Source organism: Electrona antarctica (genome assembly GCF_951216825.1).
Source record: "Electrona antarctica genome assembly, contig: scaffold_99, whole genome shotgun sequence".
NCBI classification, from domain to species: domain Eukaryota; kingdom Metazoa; phylum Chordata; class Actinopteri; order Myctophiformes; family Myctophidae; genus Electrona; species Electrona antarctica.
The window spans coordinates 434779-462668 of NW_027637089.1; the positions used below are offsets into that span (position 1 = coordinate 434779).

General features: G+C 44.5%; 1 protein-coding gene across 1 annotated transcript; it reads left to right on the forward strand.

Moving 5' to 3' along the window:
- Positions 1–485: 485 nt before the first annotated feature.
- Positions 486–26964, forward strand: LOC306919174 (protein NLRC3-like; the record flags this gene model as incomplete). Its single annotated transcript, XM_079532004.1, has 7 exons — positions 486–606; positions 9869–9925; positions 10409–12164; positions 13629–13805; positions 20840–20986; positions 21585–21637; positions 26389–26964. The coding sequence occupies 7 exons, from the start codon at positions 486–488 to the stop codon at positions 26952–26954; spliced, it is 2877 nt and encodes a 958-aa protein (XP_079388130.1). The 3' UTR covers positions 26955–26964.
- Between the last annotated feature and the right edge of the window lie 926 nt (positions 26965–27890).

Genomic DNA, 27890 nt, shown 5'->3' on the forward strand with positions numbered 1-27890 from the left:
CTGGCTCCAGTCTACAGTGGTTCAGATCCCCCAGTACGAAGATAGGGGCTCCAGGCGTACGTTGCATTTGTGAGTGTACACAATCCGCTAGTCTATTTGCAGCTCTAGCTGCATTTGCACTAGGCGGTACATAAGCTACACAAATAACAATATTACCGAATTCCCTCGGAAGGTAGAACGGTCTCATAGAGAGACAAAGCAGTTCAAGGTCCGGGTCACAGTACTTCTCTCTGATCGTGTATTGGCTACACCAACTGTTACTCACATACACACTGAGTCCTCCTCCTTTGGACTTCCCAGACGTAGCCTCCCGATCCGCCCGTGTTGATGAGAAACCCTCCAGCTCCAGCATGGAGTTCGGTATGTCCTCTCGTAGCCACGTTTCGGTAAACACCAAGATATTAGCCTCCCGGTACTCATGGCTAAATCTTGTGTGTACGTGGAGCTCATCCATTTTATTTCGAAGCGACCGCACGTTGCTCAAGATGATCGAAGGCAGCGGAGGTTTGTTTCCTCTTCTGCGGACGCGTTGCCGGACGCCACCTTTCCTACCCCTCTTCCTTCGTCTGGCTCCCCCGGCAGAGCTGCTGATGACGGCCCGGGGAGGTTCGTTGGCGGTGTATTCCCTTTAGACCGAAGGGCGAGCAGGGCCTCTCTCGTATAGGCACGGAGCACTGCCGTGTTTGTGGGAAGAGTTTCAAACCCACTTGTGCACAGGAGTTCCCCAAAGACCAAGAACAACACAAGCAGCGTCCACAGTGTTGCCATGGCTCCAAGAATAGTAGTTCCCAGGCAGGCAGTCTGTTCCTTTGGGGTTAGCCTAGCCACCTGGCTAACTCAAAGAGCTAGCTCTCCTCACAACAATGTTGCTGACAGCTGAGACAGCAGCTATAGCTTTCATTGCTTCCCAGAAGAGAAAAGCGCTTTTACGTATAATTAGTTTTATACATTTTAGGAGGGAAAACATATGTTTAGATGCCTGTGACTTAATTTCATTCCTAGTAGTGATAAATGTGACGGCTGAAATCAATCTGGCACACCCTATGAAATCAAGCCTCGCCCTCGTTTTTGCGACATGCACAACTGCAATACGACCAAACAACGCATGGTAACCATAGTTCCACGATGGAAAAAGCTAATAAAAAAGTTTCCCCCGCTTGCCTTGCTGCCCGCCTCACCCCCCCTCTCATACACACACACAGATGCACGCACATGCAACTTGCAAGCCCAACTGGTGTGTTGTATCTTAAATATATAAAGAAAAAACACCTGCATGAATTAAATAAAGCTGTAACTACCCTGGCCTACCCTGTCTGTTTCTCCTCTCGCCTCGCTTGCCTTTCTGGTTAGTAAACCACAGCATGCAGGCCGCCTTTGTTTTAAATGGTCCCCCAAACCATTCACAGTTCACACTTCACACCTATCGGCCAGGGATGCTAATTTGCCCAGTCAATTATTTGATCTACGCTACGCGCCTGCTGTGTTAGTTGTAGGCATGCTGCGGTTTACCGAATTTCGGTAATACCGCGACAGGAACAGCCACGGTGTTGATACCGTGAGATTTCCGAGCTTATAATACAGCGTTGGTGGGCGGCGCATGCTGCGCGCATGCAGTGCAACTCCACTCGCAGACTAAGGCAAAACATTTATTTTCACCACAGCTGCAGTAGATTGAAAAGTTGCTTCCTACCTTTGAGTTAGTGTTGCTGAAAGACACCCAGATCCAATTGTATATTCCATATTTCCACATGTACTAAACTAAAAGTGTGAACTGTCAACACAGAGGCACGCAGTTGTGAGCATGCGCAGATTGCACTACCTCCAGCGTAGATCACTAGATCCAGCGTGCAGGGTACAAAACGGCCATTAGGGGGAGCCATAGTACAGTGAAATACAGTGGGGAATAGCTATTGATTCATTGATTGAATACTTTATTGGCAGAAATGTAATCAGTATAGGGTACAGTCAAACACATGTCCAAAGGGATCACTGAAAAAAGTCCTTGCTGTCTTGTTTCCATTCGGTTTCAATTCATAATCATGACAAGTCACATGACAAATAACAAAATTATCATAAAAGGTAAAAATAAAAAAATAAGATATGTAGGCCTACAGGTTGGGGAACAAAGAAGGGCTTATAAGGAGGTGGGGGTAGTCACTAGACATAGGTGGGGGGGGGGGGCAATCTTTTTATTTTATTTTATTTTTTTATATATAAATACCGTGGAATACCGAGGTATAGGTTATCAATACCGGCACCGTACCGTACTGTAAAATCTCATACCGTGGCATGCCTATAGTTAGTTGTACTGTTGTAGCCTACCGGTATATTAAATTATTAAAGTCTTTATTAATTTAATATACAACAAGATATATTAGTGAACGAAAACCTGAACCTGTGAACCATGAATTAAATAACAAATAGGCGCACACACACGCTGCTGTTTTGCAAATAGGTGCATCTCCTCCCTCCTGTCCTGTCTGTCTGTCTGTCTCACTGTGGTCCGTCCGTGACACCGTGGTCTGTGACCAACTGACCATGCACGTTCAACAGTCTATTTAGATTGCCTCGCAGTCGCTAGTCGCTGCAGTGGCTGGGCTGTCAACTGTCAATTATATGAATGTGCAGCCAAAACCGTAGCCTCATGTGGCACTCACTGGCACTGGTGGTGGTGGGCTGGCTGGGTTAGCCTATACCTATCTTGGTTCCCACTTGCGCTGGCACGGTACATTTGGCATTCGAGCGACGCGTCAGGTTTATTAAACAAGGAGGAGATTGCACATACCGTAACTCCAGAAAAACATCGGCCTGCTGTAGATTAGGCTACAGTAGGTTACCCGTGTTGGGTATAGTGCAGCTGCAGCACTGCACTATACTCTCTAACGTCCCGTCATGGAAATATTCCAGCACAGACAGCACAAATCCTCGCATGTATGCGCTCATGCAAAACACTGTTTAAATGGCTTAACCGGCTTATGGCCAGTGACATATTATGCGTATTGATATCAATAAATCCCTTATGGCCACTGACGTAATTGACGTAATCGTTTAATCCCCTATAATCGGGAGCTTAATATAACAAAATGTAGCAACTATTAGCTTGTTTGGCTAACGGCTGATGTAATCTACCTAAAACCGGCCAAAATCTGCTTGGGCTTGATTAGAGCTTAATTTGACTTAGTTATTAAAATAAACAATGATCGCTTAGCATTCCGGACATCTGATAGTGCTGCACCAGTCCAAACTAGTCCTGGATGTTGTGATTCCTTAAACCGGAAGTGACATCGCCAGATTCGCTCTATTTGGTCAAAAACGGCACAGTGGTGACGCTACCGCCACCATCAGGACTGGGTATAATACTATAGGATTGCCGTTTCCGAATGAGATATAGTTTGTATATCACAGATTTTTCTATTGGCATTAAAATTACAAATTAAACATGAATAGGCAGAAGGCACAATCCACTGTTAATTAGACTTGGCCATAAGAGGGTTAAGCATCTAACTTTAATTGCGCAATTTGAATTGCTTGCACACTTGGAAATATCCTACCAATTTCATATGACATGCCTTTACAAAATATATTTTATTCACATGTATTATTAGTTTTATACATTTTAGGAGTGAAAACATATGTTTAGATGCCTGTGACAGCATGCCAGCAGTTCAGACAATGCTGCTCCGCTTGTGTACGACAGAAAAACAGGTGAGGACAAAGCGTACGACAGCTCCCAACGTGATTTTTGTCCTGGCACACGTTCAAGTTCAAGGTTTTGCGGAAATGCGGTAATTCCGGCGTGCACCCATATTTTGGCGTACACCGAGTTGATAAATGAGGGCCAGTGAGTTCTGTCCATTGAGGTGGAGTTTACACAACATTTAGACTCAGTGGTCCTCATTCAAAAAGGAGAAATACGTCACAGTGTAAATGATGTGTAAACAGATGCGTAATGATATCGTATTAATCCGTCCTCTCAACCTACGCTTAGCTCCCGTGTTATTCAGGGAAGCTGGTGTAATCACTTAATTTGTGCAGATCGCCGAGTGTATCCTTTCCGCATTTTTCCGATTCGCCTGGTGTCGCCTGGTTAGATGGAACATCCACGCCCATTCCACACCATATAAGGCAACAGGAAATATCGAAATTTGTCATCATAGTCTGCACAGAGGATTCCCAAGCTTTAAATTATATACAACAGCCGCGATGAGCTTGTAGAAGTTAATTTTCACAGGCGGGTCTCTGCACGGACAGATCTTCAAGCAAACAGCGCGAGTTATATGTATATAATTATAAACGAAACTTGCCAACTTGGCACGCATTGCTTCACTCCTTGTTAAATGTCAGAACGTTCATAAGTTAACTGATGTTACAGTTACTTTCACAAAACGAGAAAGAAGTTAATTTGTACTGTTCACCACACGACCAAATGCTATATTACAACTCGGCAATGATAAAAGCCCTTACTGATGAATTGGAAAAAAAAGGAAAGAACAATTGCACATTCGCCTGCAGAGGTCAAATAGATATCCAATACTTTTTTTTATCAGAGCTGCATTGATTCATGCGGGGAAGTCCGCCTTATATAATATCATCTCACTGTCATCTATCTGAATGTCATGTGGAGAATGGATTTGTTCTGATCATGGACACGTAAGCATATAGCTATTTATATGTTCAACCATATACGCAGGGTTGGGAAGGTTACTTTTAAAAAGTAATCCCCTACAGTCAGGGCCGCTTTTAGGGTAGTGCGAGTGGTGCGGCCGCACAGGGCCTCGCGCATGCGAAGCCTCGCGCTAGGCAGTGTTTTTTTTTTTTAAAGAAACAATAATCGCATCGCAGTCCGTGCCGTCGCAGTTGAATTTCACCTATTTAAGCTGCGGTCGGTTTGGATAAAGATAGGCCCTAGCCAAAGTCATGCTGTAGGCTGTAGGGCAAGACTACAAAATAATATTGATTAAAACAAAAGAAGGAAAACACTAGCACTTTAACACCATGTTGTCACAGACACAGACAGACAGACAGACAGACAGGCAGGCAGGCAGGCAGGCAGGCAGGCAGGCAGACAGGCAGGAAGGCAGGCAGGCAGGCAGGCAGGCAGACAGACAGACAGACAGATAGGTGCACGCACACACAGACGCAGACGCGCACACACACACACACACACACACACACACACACACACACACACACACACACACACACACAGCTTTCTAGCGCAATGTTACCTATATCCTCTTTGTCAGATGTAAGTGCAGGTTCATTTCATGATGTCAAACTTGATTGATCTCATGATGAGATCAATGTAGTAGCCTACAGCCTACACAGCTACAGTTGCCCATATTATAATTAATTAAGGTGCGCCGTTATATTCATTTTCCAATGTGAATTTCACCCAGATTGGACTCGGTTCAGCGGCACACACACACCGACGGTCTGACTGACTCAAAGGAGCTCCATAACAAAACAATTTAAATAGGCCTACTGCAGACATTACTACACTAAACAACGTTGGATTCGTACAGTGCAGAATGCAGATAAGTGCATGTTCTTATTATAATTGTGAGCAGCGTGAGTCCGCGAGAGCCGATCTACAAGCTCACAACACGTTGCACTGCGAGTAGAAAGCTGTCGAGTGAGCAGCGCAATCACGCATGCTAGAAATATCCTAATAAATAAATAAAAAGGTGTCTGGCTTGCAGGGGAAGTTTCTGTGTGGGACTCTAGGCTAACTTGCCTCTAGAATGCATGCATTTAGGCCAAGTGATACTTGGCTTTTATATAGGCTATCATTTTTTATTTGCTGACCAATGTTGGGGACACATGCCTACATATTTTATCTGAGATTTGGGAACTATTTATTGATTCAGCATGAAGACTAAAACCTTCTGAATAAATGTACGCAAGCCGTACGTGAGTTCTGTCCATTGATATGGAGTTTACACACAACATTTAGACTCATTGAGTTTACAATGTACTAGTTTGTGCAATTTAAAGGAAATTGTATGCACATTTATAATAATTATTAAAATAATAATAATACATTAATAATTTACATTCGGTGGATATCTTTCACAATAATACATAATACATGTTCTAGACATTATAATGATCACACAAATATATGTATTACATGCATTTTAGTTACTTTTATCAGGGTTAAAGATTAAAGGTCATAGGTTAATTTAGATTAAAAAGTCCAGAGATTTTGAAATTGTGTAAATGTGTGCCTCTGTGGGGGGTATTTATATGCAAATATCATGACCAATGGCATTGCAAGACTAAACAATGAACATCAATGATGATGTTTAGGTGAAAAAAGAACAGACAAAAATAATAATAATTAAGTAATTAATTAAAATAAAAATGTTACCGAGAAGCATCGTTGGGTCTTACAGGGTTTAATCAAACAGCTGGTGCTTTACTGGCCTTGTTAAACATGCATACGTGAACGCACTTGTGAGATGATTTGGGAGCGCATGAGCGTGACATCAGATGCCTATATAATCCCTGTGATATTATAAAAAAAGATATTTAGGCATAAATGGACTGCACGCCTTTATTTCCAAGTGACAATGACAAGCATACAGCTTGCCTATTTGCAATTGTAGGCTATAGGCGTGAGGGGCTTAATCATTCACCATTTAAATAAGTAAGTGCTTTGACAGTCATTCAGATAAAAGCGAGATAATTTTCGGGAGTCGGGAGGACGGGATCGCGGCGTGCGTCGCCAGCACATACCAGCATGCAAGCCTTCATCCATATGTTTATGATTCGTTCATCAATGATCAAATCACTCCATAAATGTTGATTATTATGCCTTGACGACATGCTATGTCATGCAGACATCACTCACTCACTCACTCACTCGCCGTGCACTGTGCACGAATGGGTACAATTAATATAGGCCTAGCCTACAAACTTATTCCATTCATGGCGATGCGATGTGTCATGTAGCCTTGAGGTGCATGCGTGCGTGCGTGGACATGACAGCAAGGCAAGCGAGGTGAGAGGGAAAAAGACAGGGTAGGCCTACAGCTTTATTTAATTCATGAAGGTGTTCGTTTTTATTTCTTTTTTAAGATACAACACACCAGTTGGGCTTGCAAGTTGTGTGTGCATGTGTGCGTCTGTGTGTGTGTCTGTGTGTGCGTCTGTGTGTGTGTGTGTGTGTGTGTGCGTGTGTGTGTGTGTGTGTGTGTGTGTGTGTGTGTGTGTGTGTGTGTGAGTGTGTGTGTGTGTGAGAGAGAGGGGGGTGAGGCGGGCAGTAAGGCGAGCGGGGGAAACTTGTTTTTGTCCTGTAACCATGGTTTCCAGGTCGTATTGCAGTTGTTCATGTCGCAAAAACGAGGGATTTCATAGGGCGTGCCAGATTGATTTCAGCCGTCACATTTATCACTGCTAGGAATGAAATTAAGGAAGGATCAGCTGTTTGCGATCACTTTATAAATGCCGTGGTGACGTGGGTGTACTACAAAACCGACGCTCGAATTTGGGGCAGATTTTACACTCAATTGATAAATTAGGGCCAGTGAGTTCTGTCCATTAAGGTGGAGTTTACACACAACATTTAGACTCTGAGTTCTGTCCATTGATGTGGAGTTTACACACCTTCCAATGAGAAAAGGTTACATTTCTTCTTTGTTCAACAGCTGTGCCTCATCCAGAGAAGACCATGGCTTCCTCTCACGTAGATTCTATACAGGTTGGTTTACTGGCAAATAGCAACTCAAAATGAATATCGTAGAACTCGACAGTTTTCCGTCTCGCCGCGAAAAGTGCAGAGATCTCGCCGGACATGTCGCCACGAAGGTCCCAGAATGTCCGGACATGTCGTCGCGAAGGTCCCAGAATGTCCTGACATGTCGCCGGATATCTCACCTAACATGTCGCAGAGGCGGGTGAGCTCTCCCAGAGGGCGGGAGAGCTCTCCCAGAGGGAGAATGCTAATGATAGTTGCAGTGGTGATAGTTTCACTCCCAGTGTTAATGTAACACAGCTATATTTTATTTCCTTCAACACACCTTTTAGAGTTTACAGTAGGACTGCTAATTCAATTCATTCATAGGTGTAGTACTTATGAAAGCACCACCCCAAAGAGGGGAAGGGACAGATCCCCTTACACCTTACAAGTGAGAGAGAGAGGATAGATGAAGTAGAATGTTAATTAAATTCATTCATAGTTAGAGATGCTCCGATCAGGTTTTTTGGGGCAGATCACTGATCACCGATCACTGGAAACAGTATCTGCCGATACCGATATTGCCGATACCGATCACAGCGTTGTGAAATCATGAAACTGCTTGTTTGGTGTCCTTTTCTGACACAGTAAACCAGGGATACTCAAATTGCTGAACATGTGGGCCACATTATGAAAATGGAAAGGGGCCAGGGGCCGGTTGATAAAATGACAACATTAATGTTACTTTTTTTATTTACCTTATTTCCACATGACGTATGAAAAGACAAGTGCAATGTGCATTCTTTTATGGCTTGCCCATTTTCTCTCTTTTGAATAATTCTGTGCAATTAGCACATTCAACAACACAAACTGTTTCCATAAAACAAATTAACATAGGCTACTTCTCTATAAGCAGAATCATGAATAGGCCTATTTCAAAAGGAGAAGAGAGAGAGCAATGTGTTTGTGGCTCAAACGTTGTCTAATATTGTTTTAGAGCAGTGGTTCTCAAACATTTTCATGCCAAGAGCAAAGGACCCCCAATATTTTTTCAATCTACAAAAATGAAAAGTGCAGAGATCTCGCCGGACATGTCGCCACGAAGGTCCCAGAATGTCCGGACATGTCGTCGCGAAGGTCCCAGAATGTCCTGACATGTCGCCGGATATCTCACCTAACATGTCGCAGAGGCGGGTGAGCTCTCCCAGAGGGCGGGAGAGCTCTCCCAGAGGGAGAATGCTAATGATAGTTGCAGTGAAATGTAAATGGTAGGCAGGTACTCCACTGCAGTAAACATCCGGGGTCTGGGAAGGGAGTGCATTATTTGCAAGGGGGGCTTTGATTACGTTAAACAGAGGCACGTTTGTCAACACTGCGTTTGTCACCCAGCTATTTCATGGTGGTGGTGGTGGTGGTGGTGGTTTTCAAGACGTTTTGGCCGTTATCTCTGGAACGGGAGGTCCAATCTGCTCAGTTTAAAGTTTGTCGGATACGTGACAATCAGGACATTAAGCAGGGCGTATCGGAAAGGATTTTGATTTATTTTGAGAAATCCGACCCGATAGAGGCATTATCGGCCGATCATGATCGGACACCGATCGATCGGAGCATCTCTATTCATAGTTGTTTAGTACTTCCATCAAGACATTAGCATGTGAGACATTTTTGGTTCACATATTTCATTAGATTGTGAGACACAATCACAACTTAATTTAGTAAGTCTTCTCTCATATTTATATCATATCACACCACGGCGAGCTGTCCAGATCCCGGCGAGCTGTCTACAGTTCCGGCGACATGTCTTCACTTTTTTTAAATTTGTGCGAGTGCTGTCCCCTTTTCGCCCCAACAAGATGGTAAACTGGCGAGTTCTCCGGATACCCTCAAAATAAGGTGTCATTGTTACAATTAATTTGCATAGTGTAAAATATAATAATAATACCTCATTTCTATAGGGCTCGTCTGTGAAGATATTGGTGGCCAACAAGGTGGAACTGATCAAGTGGCTCAGATCAGATCTCCACATTCTACAGCATGCTCATTGTGAGGGAATTATTGATGATAGAGTTTATACAAAACTGAAGCATACAGCGCAGCCAGAAGATGTTTGTATTGAGCTTATTGATACAGTGATTAGTAGAGGAGAGGGAACTTCATCTCAGTTCCTTACACTTCTCCAAAAACCAGAGATTCTCGTCACGTATCCACAACTCAGCGAATGGAATCCTTCTGTTGCGCTGCCAGGTAAGAAAGTAAAGAAAATACATTTTATAGATTTTTTTGGAAGTAATGTCTACTTTGTTTGACTGCATAATTCATTGAAAGCGTGATAAGTTTTGATAGAACTTCATAGCAAAAAATATGAAATATGGACGTATGAGAAGAGGGGGCGGGGCTAAGTAGCACCAATGAAGGACTTTCAATCAATTGTGTCAAAAACTCACTTCCTATTTCATATTCCTCTGGGCACCCCTTCTAGGATGTGTTAGATGTGCCAAATCTCTCTCTCTCTCTCTCTCTCTCTCTCTCTCTCTCTCTCTCTCTCTCTCTCTCTCTCTCTCTCTCTCTCTCTCTCTCTCTCTCTCTCTCTCTCTCTCTCTCAACATGGAATTGCTTTGTTTCCTACAGGTCTGTTGGTGGAAACATCAGGGCTTCCCATTACTTACTATGAAGACCAGCTTCAGGACAACATGAGCAGTACTTGTCTATGTGTAAAATTGGGCACAGAGCCTGAAAAGGTCTTCATCCCGCCCCACAATGTAGACATCAAAGACACAGACATCCACAGCCACCATGAGGTCAGACAGATGGAGATGAATAAGGCAGGAGATGGAACACATATCCAACCTGGTAAAATGCACAAAGACCCTTCTGGAAGAGACATAAGATCAGTGCTGACTGTTGGCTGTGCAGGAATTGGCAAAACGTTCCTCATACTATTGTTTTTGTCTGACTGGGCCAAGAAATGTTTCCCCCAAGATCCACACCTTGTGTTTCTGCTCAAGTTCCGCCAGTTAAATGTTCTCAAGGGACAGAACTTTACTTTGGCACAGCTAATGCACAAATGCATCAAGGAAACCAGAAGTATTGCAGAAGACGTTCTTAATGACATCTTCAAGGTATTGCAGAAGTCAGGACACTACAACAAGAGCCCCTTCAAAGTCATGATTGTTATGGATGGATATGATGAAAATTATTTCCAGTTCGATTTCAAAACAGATTTTGGCCTCATGAACTTGGTGGATTCGTACCCAGTGGAACATCTGCTTGTAAACCTCATCAAGGGAGAGCTGCTCCCCTCTGCTCACATCTGGATAACCTCACGACCTGCAGCATCCAATCAGATCCCTAAGGCGTTTGTTAACAGAATGACAGAAGTACGAGGGTTCATCAGAGATGACCAGAAGAAGGAGTTCTTCACGAAGAGCATCAGTGATGAGAACCAGGCCAGCTCAATCTACTCACACATCCAGAAATCAAAGATCCTCCACACCATGTGTGAAATCCCAGTCTTCTGTTGGTTCCTTGCTAGAGTTGTGATGAGCATGAAGATGAAATACAAGCTGCCCAAAACCCTGACTGAGATGTACCGCTACTTCCTGATCGGTGAGATACTGCGGGAGAAGACACAAGATCTTGAAGTAGATGAGGAAGACAAAAAGAAGCTCATAAAGGATGCAGGGAAAGTTCTTCTAAAGCTGGGCAGGCTGGCGTTTGACCAACTGTACAAAGGCAACATCATTTTCTATGAGGAGGACCTCAAAGCGTGTGGTCTTGATGTGGACAAGGACTTGCTGATCTCTGGCTTTTGCACAACCTTCTTCAAAGAAGATGATGTGTTTTTCCGCCAAACTGTCTACTGCTTTTTTCATCTGAGCCTCCAAGAGTTTCTGGCTGCAGTCTACCTGTTCCACTGTTTCACTCAGTGGAACAAGAGTCTATGGTTCCACCGTTTCACTCAGAGGACTCGGAGGAACAGGGAGGTCTTGAAGACATTCCTGGGAACCAGCCGTGTCAGTTCCTTGGAGGACTTCTTGAAGAGAGCCATGCAAAAAGCCCTACAGAGTGAGAATGGTCACCTGGACCTCTTTGTCCGCTTCCTTCATGGTCTCTCACTGCAGTCCAACCAGAGTCTGTTAGGAGGCCTGCTGGGTCAGACAGAGAACAGTCCAGAGGAGATCCAGAGAGCCATCAACAACCTGAAGGAGATGGATGATCGCCGTGCCTCTCCTGACAGATGTATCAACATCTTCCACTGTCTGATGGAGATGAACGCCCCATCAGTAAGTCAGGGGATCCAACAGTACCTGGAGTCAGAGAGCAGATCAGGGAAGGAACTCTCTGAGACCCAGTGTTCAGCTCTGGCCTCCATGCTGCTGATGTCAGAGGAGGTTCTGGAGGAGTTGGACCTGGACAAATACAACACATCACCAGGGGGGCGACAGAGATTGATCCCAGCTGTGAGGAACTGCACAACAGCCAGGTTAGTAGTCCTGTGAATAACAACATTACTGAGCACCAATGACTCGTATATAATATTACTACTATATTCATTCATTATAAATATTACTACCGGTATATTTAATATTAGGGATGGGAGATTAATCGGCAAACACATCAGTATCGGCCGATATTGGCCTTAAAAGGATATATCGGTATCGGTAAAATTATATATCGGTTTTAGCAGATATTTTATTTTATAATTATTATGTTGAAAAAAATAATAAAGCCTGAAAAGCCTTTTGTTATGATGAAGGCTGAAAAAATGTTTTCTGGGGAAGCTTTCAAAACAGTCAACAAGTTGGATTATAAGCCTTTTTCAGAATGGCAAAAATGATTATATTTTCTTAATACAGAATGAGATCATATCGACATAGGTTATATCGGATATCGGCCATAACAGCAATTAATTATATCGGATATCGGACAAAATGTCTCATCGGTACATCCCTATTTAATATTATTCTACTATATTCATTCATTACAAATTAATACAAATAATAAACAGACATGCCACGCATGCACACACACACTTGCGTACTGTACACACGCATGCATGGACGGCTGCATGCACGCACGCACGCACGCACGCACACACGCACGCACGCATACACACACACGCACTCACATGCACGTGCACAGTGCACACGCACACAGAGGTGGAATCATCACAAATTAACCCATTTCGGACAGGAACCCCTTTTGGTGTTTTAAGCATTATGTTATACTTTAGCTATTGAAAAATAGCAGATCTCCAAGCTCGTAGCGCCGCACCTAGTGCCGCGATATATGTTAGTTAGTATGTAGTATGTCATACTATATTGAAATATAGCCGATCTACAAGCTCATAGCACAACGCGCTACGAGCTTGTAGATCTGCTATTTTTGAAAAATCGTGAAAACAGAGCGAACATTTTTAACTCATGTCTTTGCTTCTGGGGGGTCCCTGGAACAACATATTGTCAGATAGGGTCCGCAGCCAATTACATATAATTCTGGGGGTCCTTGACATGAAATAGTTTGAGAACTAGTACACTGAACATAGAAACATAGGGTTTTTCAGAAAACTGATGATTTAGAAGCCATTTTCTAAGAATCTGCCTCAGGTCTGTTAAAAGACTCCTTGGTGGTTCATTCTACAGTGTTTAATGTAAACCAGTGGTTCTCAAACCAAGGACTTAATTTGTATAAATAAATATGTATTATGTAACAGACTTCTATCTGAATACATTGTGTGCCAGGGACCCCCACACCATAATTGTGTTAATTTATTATTGTCAATTTACTTAAATATGTTTTTGAAAATAGCCAATCTGCAACCTCGCAATGTGACACATTGTTAGCTTGTAGATCTGCAATAGAAGATCTCTAAGTTTACTTCCTTGACAGTGAACTTGGTCTGACCTGTTTTGATCATCTCTGATTTACATTTAATATGTCATTACAGACTTGTTGGTTTTGGCCGTGACCTCCAGAAGGAACACATTGAAGTTGTGGCTTCAGCTCTCAGTTCTAATCCGTCCCATCTGAGACACCTGGACATCAGTTACAACCACCTGGGCGATAACCTGGATCTGCTCTGTGAAGCACTGAGGAGTCCACATTGTAGACTGGAGACTCTACGGTCAGATATTAGTTTTATTAAACCAGACTATTGTAATTGTAACACTTTATTGTGGGCTCGCTCCAGCGAGCACATACTTGTTATCGACAATTTATATTTATTGTGGGCTCGCTCCAGCGAGCACACACTAGTTATTGCCAGTTTATATTTATTATGGGCTCGCTTTATAGCGAGCACACTATTGTTATCCACAGAGTTCACTTTCTTCGAAATCCTACTACTTCCACATACTTTATGCTAGAAATGTAGTTCAAATTTCAACATGTTCAGCTCTTTGCAGTTATTTATGCTTTTTTAGATATTTAACTTTACTAGTCCTTACCCGTTGTGAGATATTGACCCCAGAAATATTAATTACCATTCATTTTAACTTGTATAATATATTTTTGTGGGGTTTTTTTTATGAATAAAAACAGTACTATAACATGAAAGTATTCGTATAAATGCATGGTAGGGAAATGTTTTCATGGCAAGGACTGTAACATTTACACTTATTAGCCCACAGACCCCCATTTGAAAAGTATGAAAGACCCCAGTTGGTTCTAAACTATCATTTAGCTGGGGACATGGGGGAACTCCCCCCATGCAGGACCCCTAAACTATGATTGAGCCACACACACACGCACGCACACACGCACGCGCGTGCGCGTGTCGCGAAAGTAGCTACACACACACACACGTGCGTTGCGAAAGTACACCGTACACACACACACACACACACACACACTCACACACACACACACACATGCGTTGCGAAAGTAGCTGGAAGGAATTGTTTACCTGGGCTGGCGGAAGGAACGTGTGAATGAAGCTGTGGCTCCGTCAGTGTGTGTATGGACCCACGCATGCGTGCGTTGCGAAAGTCGAACTTTGCGACGGGTGAAAGAAAGTGTGTTGTCCTGTGTACTGTGTGCCACTGTTTGTTGTGTTGCGGCGGTAGCTGTGTGTGTGTGTGTGTGTGTGTGTGTGTGTGTGTGTGTGTGTGTGTGCGCGCCGTGGTTGTTGCGTGTGTGTGCCGTGGCGGCAGTGCCAAATTGTATAGGGCACTGTTTGTTGTGTTGCGGCGGTAGCTAGAGGAAGCATGCCAGTGGGGTAACAGTGAGAACGGTGGCCTGTGATGCAGGTGTCGCTAAGGGGCGGAGGTGTGTGAGGGTGCGAGGTTGCGCGTTTTAGGTCGGCGTTTTAATTCACTAATAAAGCAATTCTTAATTTGTGAAATGGGAAAAGGGGCTTCGTTAAGACCTCCATATTATTATGGTCAATTATGTGTGAAAAGTGGGAGTGATTTGGTGCAGGCAGTGTGGAGCTATGTGAGTGTTTCTGACATTCAGACATTCAGACATTGGCTTAATTATAGTATGATTTATTATTCTCTTCTCCCATAGACAATGAATGGGATTTTATCCCAAATCAACCTCACTTTTGCAGCCTCATTACTCTGGCATACTTTGTCGTAGAAACGTGATTTAAACTTTAGCAAGCTCACACGACTTTGGACTTTTTCGTGGTTCAAACCGTATTCGAATACGTTACACAGTTTTTCCGAAATCGCAGTTCAACCGCAGGCCATTTGGCCTAATTAGTTCACGCTTAGAGTGCGGGCCCTTGTAGACTAGTGGGTGGAAACTGAAATTCTTTCCTTGGAACAAACAAATTGTCGTACCGGACAAAATATTCACTTCACACGCATGTTCTTTGGTCATTTTGTAGCCACACATGTCCTCCTCTCTCACACAATGTGACCACCAAAGCACAGATACATACAGAATGTGAACTATGGCCCTTTAAGTGACACAAATACAGTCAAGCTTATAACCACATTTTTGATCGTACCAACACCACAATCGCACATGTTGTACCTCAATGTCTCAGGCCACTCACAGCGAAAGAAATATTTGCATTTGACTTTTACTTTTTGCGATAGAGCAATTTGTTCGGGCATAGGTTTCTCCCATTGAGGCCCATTGAAATCTCCCAGTCATAGTGCTGGCACTGTTTTACTCTCCCACAGCTGAGACATATAAGGGCTTAATTACAGGGCTGACATTAGAGTTACAAGATCTCAATAAGTTGCTCTGCGAAACCTTGTGAGCTTGTAGATCTGCTGTTTGTGCAATTAGGCTCTACACACGCATGCACACGCATGCAAGCGCACACAGGCACGCAGGCAGGCAGGCAGGCAGGCACACACACACACACACACACACACACACACACACACACACACACACACACACACACACACACACACACACACACACACACACACAAACCCTGTCTTCCTATTGGCTGGCCTTTACACAGCTCTAACTTTTGCTTGCAGGATGCTACAGTCTTGCAATTTGCTCCATGGGCTTAGACCACCAATAAGCCTATCTCACAGAATTTCCCCGCCCCTTTAATACACCCCCTTTCGGGGTTAGTGGTGATAGCGTGACGTCACTCCATAGACACTACATGTTAACAGAGGTAATTTAAGAAGTCTACAACTTTTGTTTTCTCAAGGTAAGGTTTGTTCTATCTGTTCGAGCTGATTTACCATCTTGTTTGCTTCATAATAATATCACATTTTTACATTAGAAAATGTACTTGATTCTCCAGAGAAAAAAACGTGTAAATGCTAATGTTAAATGACACCACTATTTACCGGAAGTGGGCGTGGAAAGCGGGCTGTGAGATAGGCCTATAGGAGAACGCTGTACTTGCTTAATTGATTAAGCCCCGCCCATCTGTCTTCCTATTGGCTGGCCTTTACACAGCTTCATCAGCATTGATCTCATTCTGACCTCGGACAAATCCAGAATCTCCAATTCTCCAATCCTATTCTGTACCCGCAAAAAACAAAAACTAAAGTCTGGCTGTCACAAAGCAGTCATATCAAGGGACCTCAAAACCTACTCTAGTGAGGTCTTTAACCAATAATTGGAGAGTCTGGATTGGTCCGATGAGCTTAAAAGCACACTTGTCGAAGATGCTTGGCGTGGCTTCAAAACCAAATTTACATCAGTACTGAACAACATGGCTCCTTTGAGAACCATCAGGGTCAAAACCCGCTCAGAGCCATGGATGAATTCAGACATACTGACTGCAATGAAAGCCAGAGACATTCTAAAATGCAAGTCAAAGTTTGCCAAGTGCTTCGACAGTGATCTCCAAGCTCAGCTGGACAACCTAAAAACCCAACGAAACAAGCTAAGAAATATTGTTACTGCCATGACCAAATCCGCCAAAATAAACTTTATTAATAATAAAGCTGAGGAAAACAAAGACAATCCTCGAGAGCTCTGGAAGCTACTCAACAACCAACTAGGCTGCGGTCAGAAACTGAAAACCAGGTTTTCAAACATAAACATTAAAGCGAACAACACTCTCATCACTGACAAGCTTGATGTGGCCAACTACTTGAACATCTTCTTTACAAACATAGCAACAACGCTGGTTAACAATCTGCCCTCCCACTCTGGGCTCTTCGGTGTAGAGCACATTAAAACCATCTACAGAAACCTAGGTGTTTGTAAAGACGATTTTAAACTAGTTATGGTAACAACTGATGAGGTACTTAAGAAACTGAGTGCCCTCCAACCCCACAAGGCCACTGGCCATGACAATATTCCCTCCAAATTTCTCAAGAGACTCAGCCATCTCTATAGCTCCAATCATCACCCACATAGTAAACCTCTCCATCAAACAGGGACAGGTCCCCCAAGATTTCAAACTGGCCAAAGTAACCCCCCTGCACAAGAAAGGGAGTAAATTAGACCCCGGCAACTACCGCCCTATTTCTATTCTAAGCTCCAACTCGAAAGTGATGGAAAAAATAGTCTATGAACAGGTTGAAAAGTATCTTGCCACTAATAAATTAATGTACGAGTTCCAATCTGGCGTCAGAACATCCCACTCCACTGACACAGGCCTTCTCTATTTGAGCGACCACATCAAACAAGAGGTGGATGCTGGCAAATACTGCGGCATGGTCATGCTGGACGTCCAAAAGGCTTTTGACACCGTGAACCACTCCATACTGGTTAACAAGCTAAAAGCAATTGGTTTCGATAGCACATCAGTGAGCTGGATGCAATCCTACCTGGAGGGGAGAGAACAGATGGTGGAAGTGAACGGAACACTGTCCCCCCCCCCTCCCAGTGAGCCCACAAGGAAGCATACTAGGGCCTCTACTGTTCCTAATATATGTAAACGACATGACTTCAGCTTGTGACTGCAACTTGTTCCTGTTCGCAGATGACTCAGCACTGCTGGTATCGGAGAGGAACAAACTGCAGGTTGAAAATGCCCTCAGCTCTGAACTCGGTAGAATCTGCACCTGGCTCGCTGATAACAAACTATCTTTACACCTGGGAAAAACTGAATCCATTCTCTTTGGATCTAATAGTAATCTCAGCAAGACAAATGGCTTCTTGGTTAGAGTGGGTGACAATGTTATCACACTTTACGTGTGATAACATTGATGAAATTACCTACCTAGGTTCCATCCTGGAGGCTAATCTTTCCGGTGATAAAATGGCCACCAACGTAATAAAAAAAGTCAACCAAAGAACAAGATTCCTTTACAGGATCTCCTCACTGGTCAACAAAAACACCTTGAAAACCTTAACAGGAGCCCTCGTACAAGGCTTCTTTGACTATGCATGCACCTCCTGGTACCACAGCACCTCAAAGGCCCTTAAAACTAGGCTCCAGACTTCCCAAAACAAACTGGTCAGGCTCCTACTTGGCCTCACCCCCGAACCCACCTCACCCCTGCCCACTTTGACAGACTGGAATGGCTTAGGGTCGACGACAGAGTACAGCATCTTGCAATGGGTCTGGTCCACAAGATTCGATACTCCACCAAGATACCCATGTACCCGTCTAGATACTTCCTTAATGTTAACAAAGTCCACACCCACAACACCAGAGGGAGTGCAACGAACCATGTACAACCCAGATTCGGCACAAACAAGGGACTAAATTATTTTCGCTCCTATGCCACCAAAATGTGGAACGCCCTACCAACAGTCATTAAGACATACGAATCCCTTGACTCCTTTAAAACCGCTCTCAAAGGGCACCTACGGACGGCTGTAATTCGAAACTGGCCCCCGTAAAAATCTGAATTCCCCCAATTGCTTATTAATTATTATTAATTGATTAAGCCCCGCCCTCTGTATTCCTATTGGCTGGCCTTTACACAGCTCTAACTTTTGTTTGCAGCATGCTACAGTCATGAAACTTGCTCCATGGACTTAGACCACCAATAGGAGCACACTGTAATTGCTTCATTGCTTAAGACCCTCTGTCTTCCTATTGGCTGGCCTTTACACAAGCTATATATTTGGTTTTCAGCATGCTACAGTCTTGAAACTTGATCCATGGACTTAGACCACCAACAGGAACACGCTGTAATTGCTTAATTGCTTAAGCCCCGCCCCTCTGTCTTCCTATTGGCTGGCCTTTACACAGCTCTTAACTTTTGTTTACAACATGCTACAGCCTCGACATTTTGTACATGGACAGACCATCAAGAGGAACAAGCTGGAATGGCTTAATTGCTTAAGCCCTCTGTATTCCTATTGGGTGGCCTTTATACAGCTATAACTTTTGTTTACAACATGCTACAGCCTCAAACTTTGGTACATGGACGTAGACCACAAATAGCAACAAGCTGTAATTGCCTAAGCCCCGCCCCCTCTGTCTTCCTATTGGCTGGCCTTTACACAATTATAACTCTTGTTTGCAGCATGCTACAGTCCCGAAATCTCATTTATGGATTTAGACCACCAATTCGAACAAGCTGTAATTGCTTAACTTAACTTTATACATTGCGTTTTTTGGCGAGCCCACGCAGTTTCTACAGGAACTGCTTTCTAGTTATTATTTCATTTACTGGAGTAAGACAAACTTTGCTGCACTACTCCCACAGTTTTGACTGTACGCACTTGAGCCATATGTCAAATTGACCGGAAAAATCGGGAATTGTGTGCTTGTATTTTGCTAAGAGAAATGTATAGTTTAATTGATATTAATTTATCCGTGCATTACATGTCCCCATTGACATGAATGGGAAAATGCGAAAACTCACATTCAAGTATTTTTTGCTCGGAGACCGTAAGCACTCTAGTTAAAAAACTTGGGGGGTAAATTCAAAATAATTAATACAATTATTTAACTTATAATTATATCGGTCGGCCTCATGGTGGCGCTATAACAGCCCACTTTACATTTTGGCTTATAACTCTTGAACCATAGGTCGTAAAATCAAAAAATACAATAATACAAAAAATGCCACAAATCACGAACGGAATGTCCATCCATCCCAAATTCGAATCAGATGTCGCGGATGGTTTAATCAACCAAAAGCCAATAGCGATTCTATTTTCATCCATAGGGGGCGCCGCAAATGCGAAAAATGTAACCGTTTCTTGCAGAAAAATGATTTTGGGGGGATGAATCCCCTCCAAATTACTTACACATGATCACAGGGGTGACGTGACATTGTAACTGGCTAGCAATATTAGTGGGAGGGGCATATGTAAGCGACTGTGGCAACCACACTTTGCAATTTTTCAAAATTGCGACTTTTCTAGTTTATTATGTCTACTACTATTAATATTGTGGTGATGCTTTATTGGTAGAGTGTGAATAAGGTTGATATCATAGTAATACACTTCTATTATAAGAAGATTTGGCGACCCCCCTGCAGTAACTCAGAGGACCGCTTGGCGGTCCCGGACCCCCTGTTGAAGACCCCTGCTCTGAGTCTACAGCATTGGTTGTCAAACGTTTTCATGTCAAGTATCCCCAAATTGAAATGCATTTGTCTGCAGACTGAAAATATGTTCTGCTAGGGATGAGAATTGATTTATCAACATGTTTAAAAAATGACAGTGACAATACAAAAAAATGGTATTGTCTTTTGCTCCAGCAGATGTCCTTGTGTCTGTGACATCACCAGTTATCAGCTTCACTGTCTTCTATCCAGAATCATGTATTTTATAGCAGACAATCAAACATGTGGTGTTTTTTTTCTCATTTAGACTGATGAACTGCTGGTTGTCAGAGAGAAGCTGTGAACGTCTGGCCTCAGCTCTCAGATCTAATCCTCATTTGAGAGAATTAGACTTGACCTTCAACGTCTTGCCGGTGTCTGGACTGGAGAACTTCTCTGGACTGGAAACGCTCAAGTGAGTAGACTCTGTCTGTCTGTCTGTTATGTACTTTTAATTGAAACATACAATTATATGAAGAAAAACAAAATTGTTGTAGCACTTCACATGTAAACTGTAATTTGGCATGAAACAACTTTTTAGAGTCAGTGATTAACCACATGAACCGTAGTATGCCTGAACATTATGATGAAACTCAAATAACAGATCTACAAGCTCAAATAGCAGATACGCTCAAATAGCAGATCTACAAGCTCAAATAGCAGATAAGCTCAAATAGCAGGTCTAACAGGAGAGGACACAGAAGGTTCCCTCTCAGTCATTTCATGACAGTTTCTCAGCAGCACATACTGTTGCAGTTCCATTTGAGTGTCCTCAGTGTACCATTGTATGACCACAGCCTGCTGGCCAGTACCATGGGAAGAAATCACATTATTCTGTAGAAATGTAAAAACAACAAGAATTCCTAAATCCTCTGGTCTAAACCAGGTGGCAGTGAGTTTGTCCGGTCAGGCTGCCTGCCCTGGTGAAGATAATGGTAGCAGAAACACTGTAGTGTCAGAGACGTTGTGTTAGACAGTCAGACATTGATACATTGATGTTCTACTTCCTACAGAGTGAAACATGGAGGGCATGAACACGGGACTAATCCTCAACTCCTTACACAATGTGAGTATCTGTCTGTCTGTCTGTCTGTCTGTCTGTCTGTCTGTCTGTCTGTCTGTCTGTCTGTCTGTCTGTCTGTCTGTCTGTCTAGCTGTCTGTCTGTCTGTCTGTCTGTCTGTCTGTCTGTCTGTCTGTCTGTCTGTCTGTCTGTCTGTCTGTCTGTCTGTCTGTCTAGCTGTCTGTCTGTATGTCTGTCTGTCTGTCTGTCTGTCTGTCTGCTATGTGTTGCTACTGGCATGTGCAGTGGTGGAAAGTAACTAACTACATTTACTAAAGTTCAGAAAACAGAAAAATACATTTTGTAGAATCTGGTCTCAGGTCTCTGCAAAACGTATCAGTGTTGATTTTAACAGCAACGTTTAGATTTTAGTTTAGTCATAGACTTTTGAATACAACTTAATTGAGTTTTAGTTATATTTTAGTGTTAGTTTACACTTGGTTACATGCTGAAAATAGCAGATCTACAAGCTTTTACAAGCTTCTACAACGCATTGCGATGCAACACTTGTCATCACTTGCGTCTGGAAGATGCGTCTGGAGGATGCGTTTAATGCCAATGATTACAAAAAGGCATGGGATACTATGAAATCTATGACAGGAATGTCAACCCCAACGAAACCTATTGTGACCGGAAATGAACTTGGCTTTTCTAATGACCTAAATACCTTTTTCGCCAGATTTGAATCATTGGACAATTCCTCAAAGTGCACTGAAATACTGAAGGCTGTAACACCTGCCCCCTCAGACAGAATTACCATCACTGAAGAGGATATAAGGAAAGTGTTTCTGTACTAACGCAAGGAAAGCTAATGGGCCAGATGAATTTAGTGCTTTTCTCCTTAAAAACTTTGCATCTGAGCTGGCTGCTTTAAAAAAAACTCACACATAAAACCACTAAGAACATAAGACCCATAGCTCTCACTTCAGTGATTATGAAATCACTTGAAAGAATACTGTTACAACATCTTGTTAGTATATACTAGTGTCAAAAATGGTACAGTTGGAACTGAACCATACTTAATTCACTGGTATGCTTCTTTTCTTACTAAGAGAGTACAGATGGTGAAAATGAACACAACCCTCTCATCAGCATTAACTACCAATGTTGGTGCTCCCCAGGGGTGTGTGAGCTCAGCTGTACTTTTCACCCTTTATACTGACAGCTGTCGTATTGAGAAATGCCTGTCTGAATGTCGCACTGACACACCAGACCAATACATTCTAAAATACTCAGATGATACAGTTTTGATTTCTCTCCTAGATAGTTCCAGTGATCCTGGACTGCACCAACACAGAGTAAATAAGGTGGTTGAATGGAGTGATAACAACGCTATCATCATTAACACAAAAAAGACATAAGAGATTGTTTTTGGTACACCACCATTGATTGATTGATTGAAATATTTATTAACAGTTTGCAGAATTACAGTACATTTCAAGCACAAATTCAATACAAAGGCTGTTAACTGTGAGTGGACGACCCAATTAAGCATTACACTTGTTTACAAGAGGGTCCACCATGTTCAATTCATCAAAACATTTAGAGACGTACAAATAGACACTTCTATATAGACAAAGAACAGAACAGGAATTCATCATAATGGAGGTCAAAAGGGAAAAGAAACATATACAGTGAGGGAATTCAGATTTTACGGGGGCCAGTTTTGAATTGCAGCCATCCGTAGGTGCCCTTTGAGAGCGGTTTTGAAGGAGTCAAGGGATTTGCATGTCTTAATGACTGTTGGTAGGGCGTTCCACATTTTGGTGGCATAGGAGCGAAAATAATTTAGTCCCTTGTTTGTGCCGAATCTGGGTTGTACATGGTTCGTTGCACTCCCTCTGGTGTTGTGGTTGTGGACTTCGTTAACATTAAGGAAGTATCTAGACAGGTACATGGGTATCTTGGTGGTGTATCGAATCTTGTGGACCAGAGATACACAGATCCCCCATTACTATTCATGGTGAACCGATCAACCAGGTATGTTCGTACAAATACCTAGGAGTAGTAATAGACCATCTATTGTCATGGAACGATCAGATTGATTCAGTGTGTAAGAAAACAAAGCAAATAATCTACTTCCTTCGCCGTCTAAGATCCTTCGGTGCTAGTAGACGGATTCTTCTTTTGTTTTTCACTTCTGTTATTATGAGGGTTCTTCAGTACTGTAGTACCACCTGGTATGGATGTTTGTCTGCAGCCCTAAAGTCACAACTGCTGCAAAAACTGAACATTTGTTCAAAGATTGTTGGACAACAACTTCAGAAACTTTATACATCCACGTATGATAACAGCATCCTAAGGTTAGCAAGGAATATCACCTCTAATACTAAGCATGTGTTGTATGGAGAATATAGGTTGCTACCTTCAGGAAGGAGATATGGTGTACCCGCATACAATAAGGTCAGACTAAAGAGGTCCTTTGTCCACCAGTCGACCTTGAGGCTTAATCAGGAGTTGTAGTAGCGACAGGGTAATCTAGACAGGGTAATCTAAGCGGTGGATATTGCTCTTGTCTTCATGTCTTTATGTGTGTAAATTGTCTTGTTATTTGTGTCAAATGTCAAATGTGTGTATATGTGTTATGCATACTTGGCTGCTGTGTCGCAAGACAAATTTCAGTGTGAACTGACAATAAAGTACTATATCATATCATATCATATCATATATCATATATATCACTTGTCCTCCTAGAAATTAGCCAATCACACACATACACCACTCTGTCTGTTCATGCAAGCTGGTAACCACTCACCCACTCAATCAGTCCCTCATCACACACACACACACACACACACACACACACACACACACACACACACACACACACACACACACACACACACACACACACACACACACACACACACACGGAAGGAAGAAAATGCAGAGTAATACCAACACTAAAATACATAATGACCCTATAGTGTCATAACACAGGCACTGGGGTGGAGGAGGGTGAGAAAGGGGGTAGCTGGGGTGGTGGAGGGTGAGACAGGTGGTAGATGGGCTGGTGGAGGGTGAGACAGGTGGTAGCTGGGGTGGAGGAGGGTGAGACAGGTGTTAGCTTAGGTGGAGGAGGTTGAGACAGGGGGTAGCTGGGGTGGAGGAGTGTGAGACAGGGGGTAGCTGGGTGGAGGAGGGTGAGACAGGTGCTAGCGGGAGGAGGGTGAGACAGGGGGTAGCTGGGTGGAGGAGGGTGAGACAGGTTGTAGCTGGGGTGGTCGGGTGAGACAGGTGGTAGCTGGAGGAGGGTGAGACAGGGGGCAGCTGGGGTGGAGGAGGGTGAGACAGGTGGTAGCCGAGGTGGAGGAGGGTGAGACAGGTGGTTGCTGGGGTGGAGGAGGGTGAGACAGGTGGTTGCTGGGGTGGAGGAGGGTGAGACAGGGGGTAGCTGGGGTGGAGGAGTGTGAGACAGGGGGTAGCTGGGTGGAGGAGGGTGATACAGGTGGTAGCTGGAGGAGGGTGAGACAGGGGGAAGCTGGGGTGGAGGAGGGTGAGACAGGTGGTAGCTGGGTGGAGGAGGGTGAGACAGGTTGTAGCTGGGGTGGTCGGGTGAGACAGGTGGTAGCTGGATGAGGGTGAGACAGGGGGCAGCTGGGGTGGAGGAGGGTGAGACAGGTGGTAGCCGAGGTGGAGGAGGGTGAGACAGGTGGTTGCTGGGGTGGAGGAGGGTGAGACATGGGGTAGCTGGTGTGGAGGGTGAGACAGGTGGTAGCTGGGGTGGAGGAGGGTGAGACAGGGGGTAGCTGGGGTGAAGGAGGGTGAGACGGGGTAGCTGGGGTGGAGGAGGGTGAGACAGGGGGTAGCTGGGGTGGAGGAGGGTGAGACGGGGTAGCTGGGGTGGAGGAGGGTGAGACAGGTGGTAGATGGGCTGGTGGAGGGTGAGACAGGTGGTAGCTGGGGTGGAGGAGGGTGAGACAGGTGTTAGCTGAGGTGGAGGAGGGTGAGACAGGGGGTAGCTGGGGTGGAGGAGTGTGAGACAGGGGGTAGCTGGGTGGAGGAGGGTGAGACAGGTGGTAGCTGGAGGAGGGTGAGACAGGGGGCAGCTGGGGTGGAGGAGGGTGAGACAGGTGGTAGCTGGGTGGAGGAGTGTGAGACAGGGGGTAGCTGGGTGGAGGAGGGTGAGACAGGTGGTAGCTGGAGGAGGGTGAGACAGGGGGCAGCTGGGGTGGAGGAGGGTGAGACAGGTGGTAGCTGGGTGGAGGAGGGTGAGACAGGTTGTAGCTGGGGTGGTCGGGTGAGACAGGTGGTAGCTGGAGGAGGGTGAGACAGGGGGCAGCTTGGGTGGAGGAGGGTGAGACAGGTGGTAGCTGAGGTGGAGGAGGGTGAGACAGGTGGTAGCTGGGGTGGAGGGTGAGACACGGGGTAGCTGGGGTAGAGGAGGGTGAGACAGGTGGTAGCTGGGGTGGAGGAGGGTGAGACAGGGGATATTTGGGTTGGAGGAGGGTGAGACAGGTAGCTGGGGTGGAGGAGGGTGAGACGGGGTAGTTGGGGTGGAGGAGGGTGAGACAGGTGGTAGCTGGGGTGGGTGGAGGAGGGTGAGACAGGTGGTAGCTGGAGTGGAGGAGGGTGAGACAGGTGGTAGCTGGGGTGGGTGGAGGAGGGTGAGACAGGGGGTAGCTGGAGTGGAGGGTGAGACAGGTGGTAGCTGGGGTGGAGGAGGGTGAGACAGGGGGTAGCTGGGGTGGAGGAGGGTGAGACAGGTAAATATGTTTAATATTTAATGTTTTTTACTGTATTGTTTTCTCATCAGATTCCCATCGTCTCACTCTGGACCCAAACACAGCAAGCAGAACACTCTGTCTGTCTGACGACAACAGGAAGGTCACAAGGTCACAGGAGCTTCAGTCATACGCTGACCATCCTGATAGATTTGATGATAGTCGTTATCAGGTTCTGTGTTCAGAAGGTCTGTCTGGACGTCGTTACCTGTGGGAGGTAGAGCGGAGTGGAGGGGTTGTGATAGGAGGGGCTTACAGACCAATCAGCAGGAGAGGAGAGGGTAGTAGGCTTGGATACAATGATCATTCCTGGAGTCTGGTCTGTACTGGAGGTGGTTACTATGTCATTCACAATAGTAGGGTGACTCGCCTCCCTGTTGTTCCCTCTGACTCCAGCAGAGCAGTGGATGAGAGGGGTTGGCCTGTCTCCAGAGTAGCAGTGTATCTAGACTGCCCTGCAGGGACTCTGTCCTTCTATGAAGTGTCCTCTGACTCACTGAGACACATTTACACCTTCCAGACCACATTCACTGAACCTCTCTACCCTGGGTTTACGCTTTATGACTCCTCCTCAGTGTGTCTTTGTGAGGACAGATAATGTCTCTGATCAGCTAGAGTTAGAGGAGAGAGAGAGAGAGAGAGAGAGAAAGAGAGAGAGAGAGAGAGAGAGAGAGAGAGAGAGAGAGAGACATCATTTAAAGGGGAGAGAGAGATACCTTGTCCTTCTATTGAACGTTGAGGTCCTTTAGTTCAGCACGAGCCAGTCGGCCAATGAAACATGGTTTTTGATCATATGCAAATTAGCTTGCAGCGCTGGTTTGCAGTGTTGCCAGGTATGCTTATTGTAAGCGACTTTGGCCGTGTTTTCCTGTAAAGTCTCTTGTAAATATCCATAGTTGCGGGTTGTTTAATGTTGGGCTTGTTTCTGAAGTGTAAAACACCAGGCGTCACTTCCTGGTTTTTAACCCATTCAGGGCAGGAACCCCTTTTGGTGTTTTAAGCATTATGTTATACTTTACAAAACACACACAGCATTTATTTTTCCACTTTAGTTTTGTGAGTTGATTTGGAGTTGGAGCTTAATTGGAGTTGATGGATTGGTTCAGGAAGTGAGAATATGGTCCAGACAGACCTTCTGTACAACATGACGAGCAGACTAGAGATCCACTCTACAGTGGAGTCACCACCACGCAGACAGCCACGCCTCCCCAGGTGTATATTGACCCTCTCATAACGACCACGCAGACAGCCACGCCTCCCCAGGTGTATTGACCCTCTCATAACGACCACGCAGACAGCCACGCCTCCCCAGGTGTATATTGACCCTCTCATCACCACCAGGCAGACAACCACGCCTCCCCAGGTGTATATTGACCCTCTCATCACCACCAGGCAGACAGTCACGCCTCCCCAGGTGTATATTGACCCTCTCATAACGACCACGCAGACAGCCACGACTCCCCAGGTGTATATTGACCCTCTCATAACGACCACGCAGACAGCCACGATTCCCCAGGTCGGCCACCCACCCAAC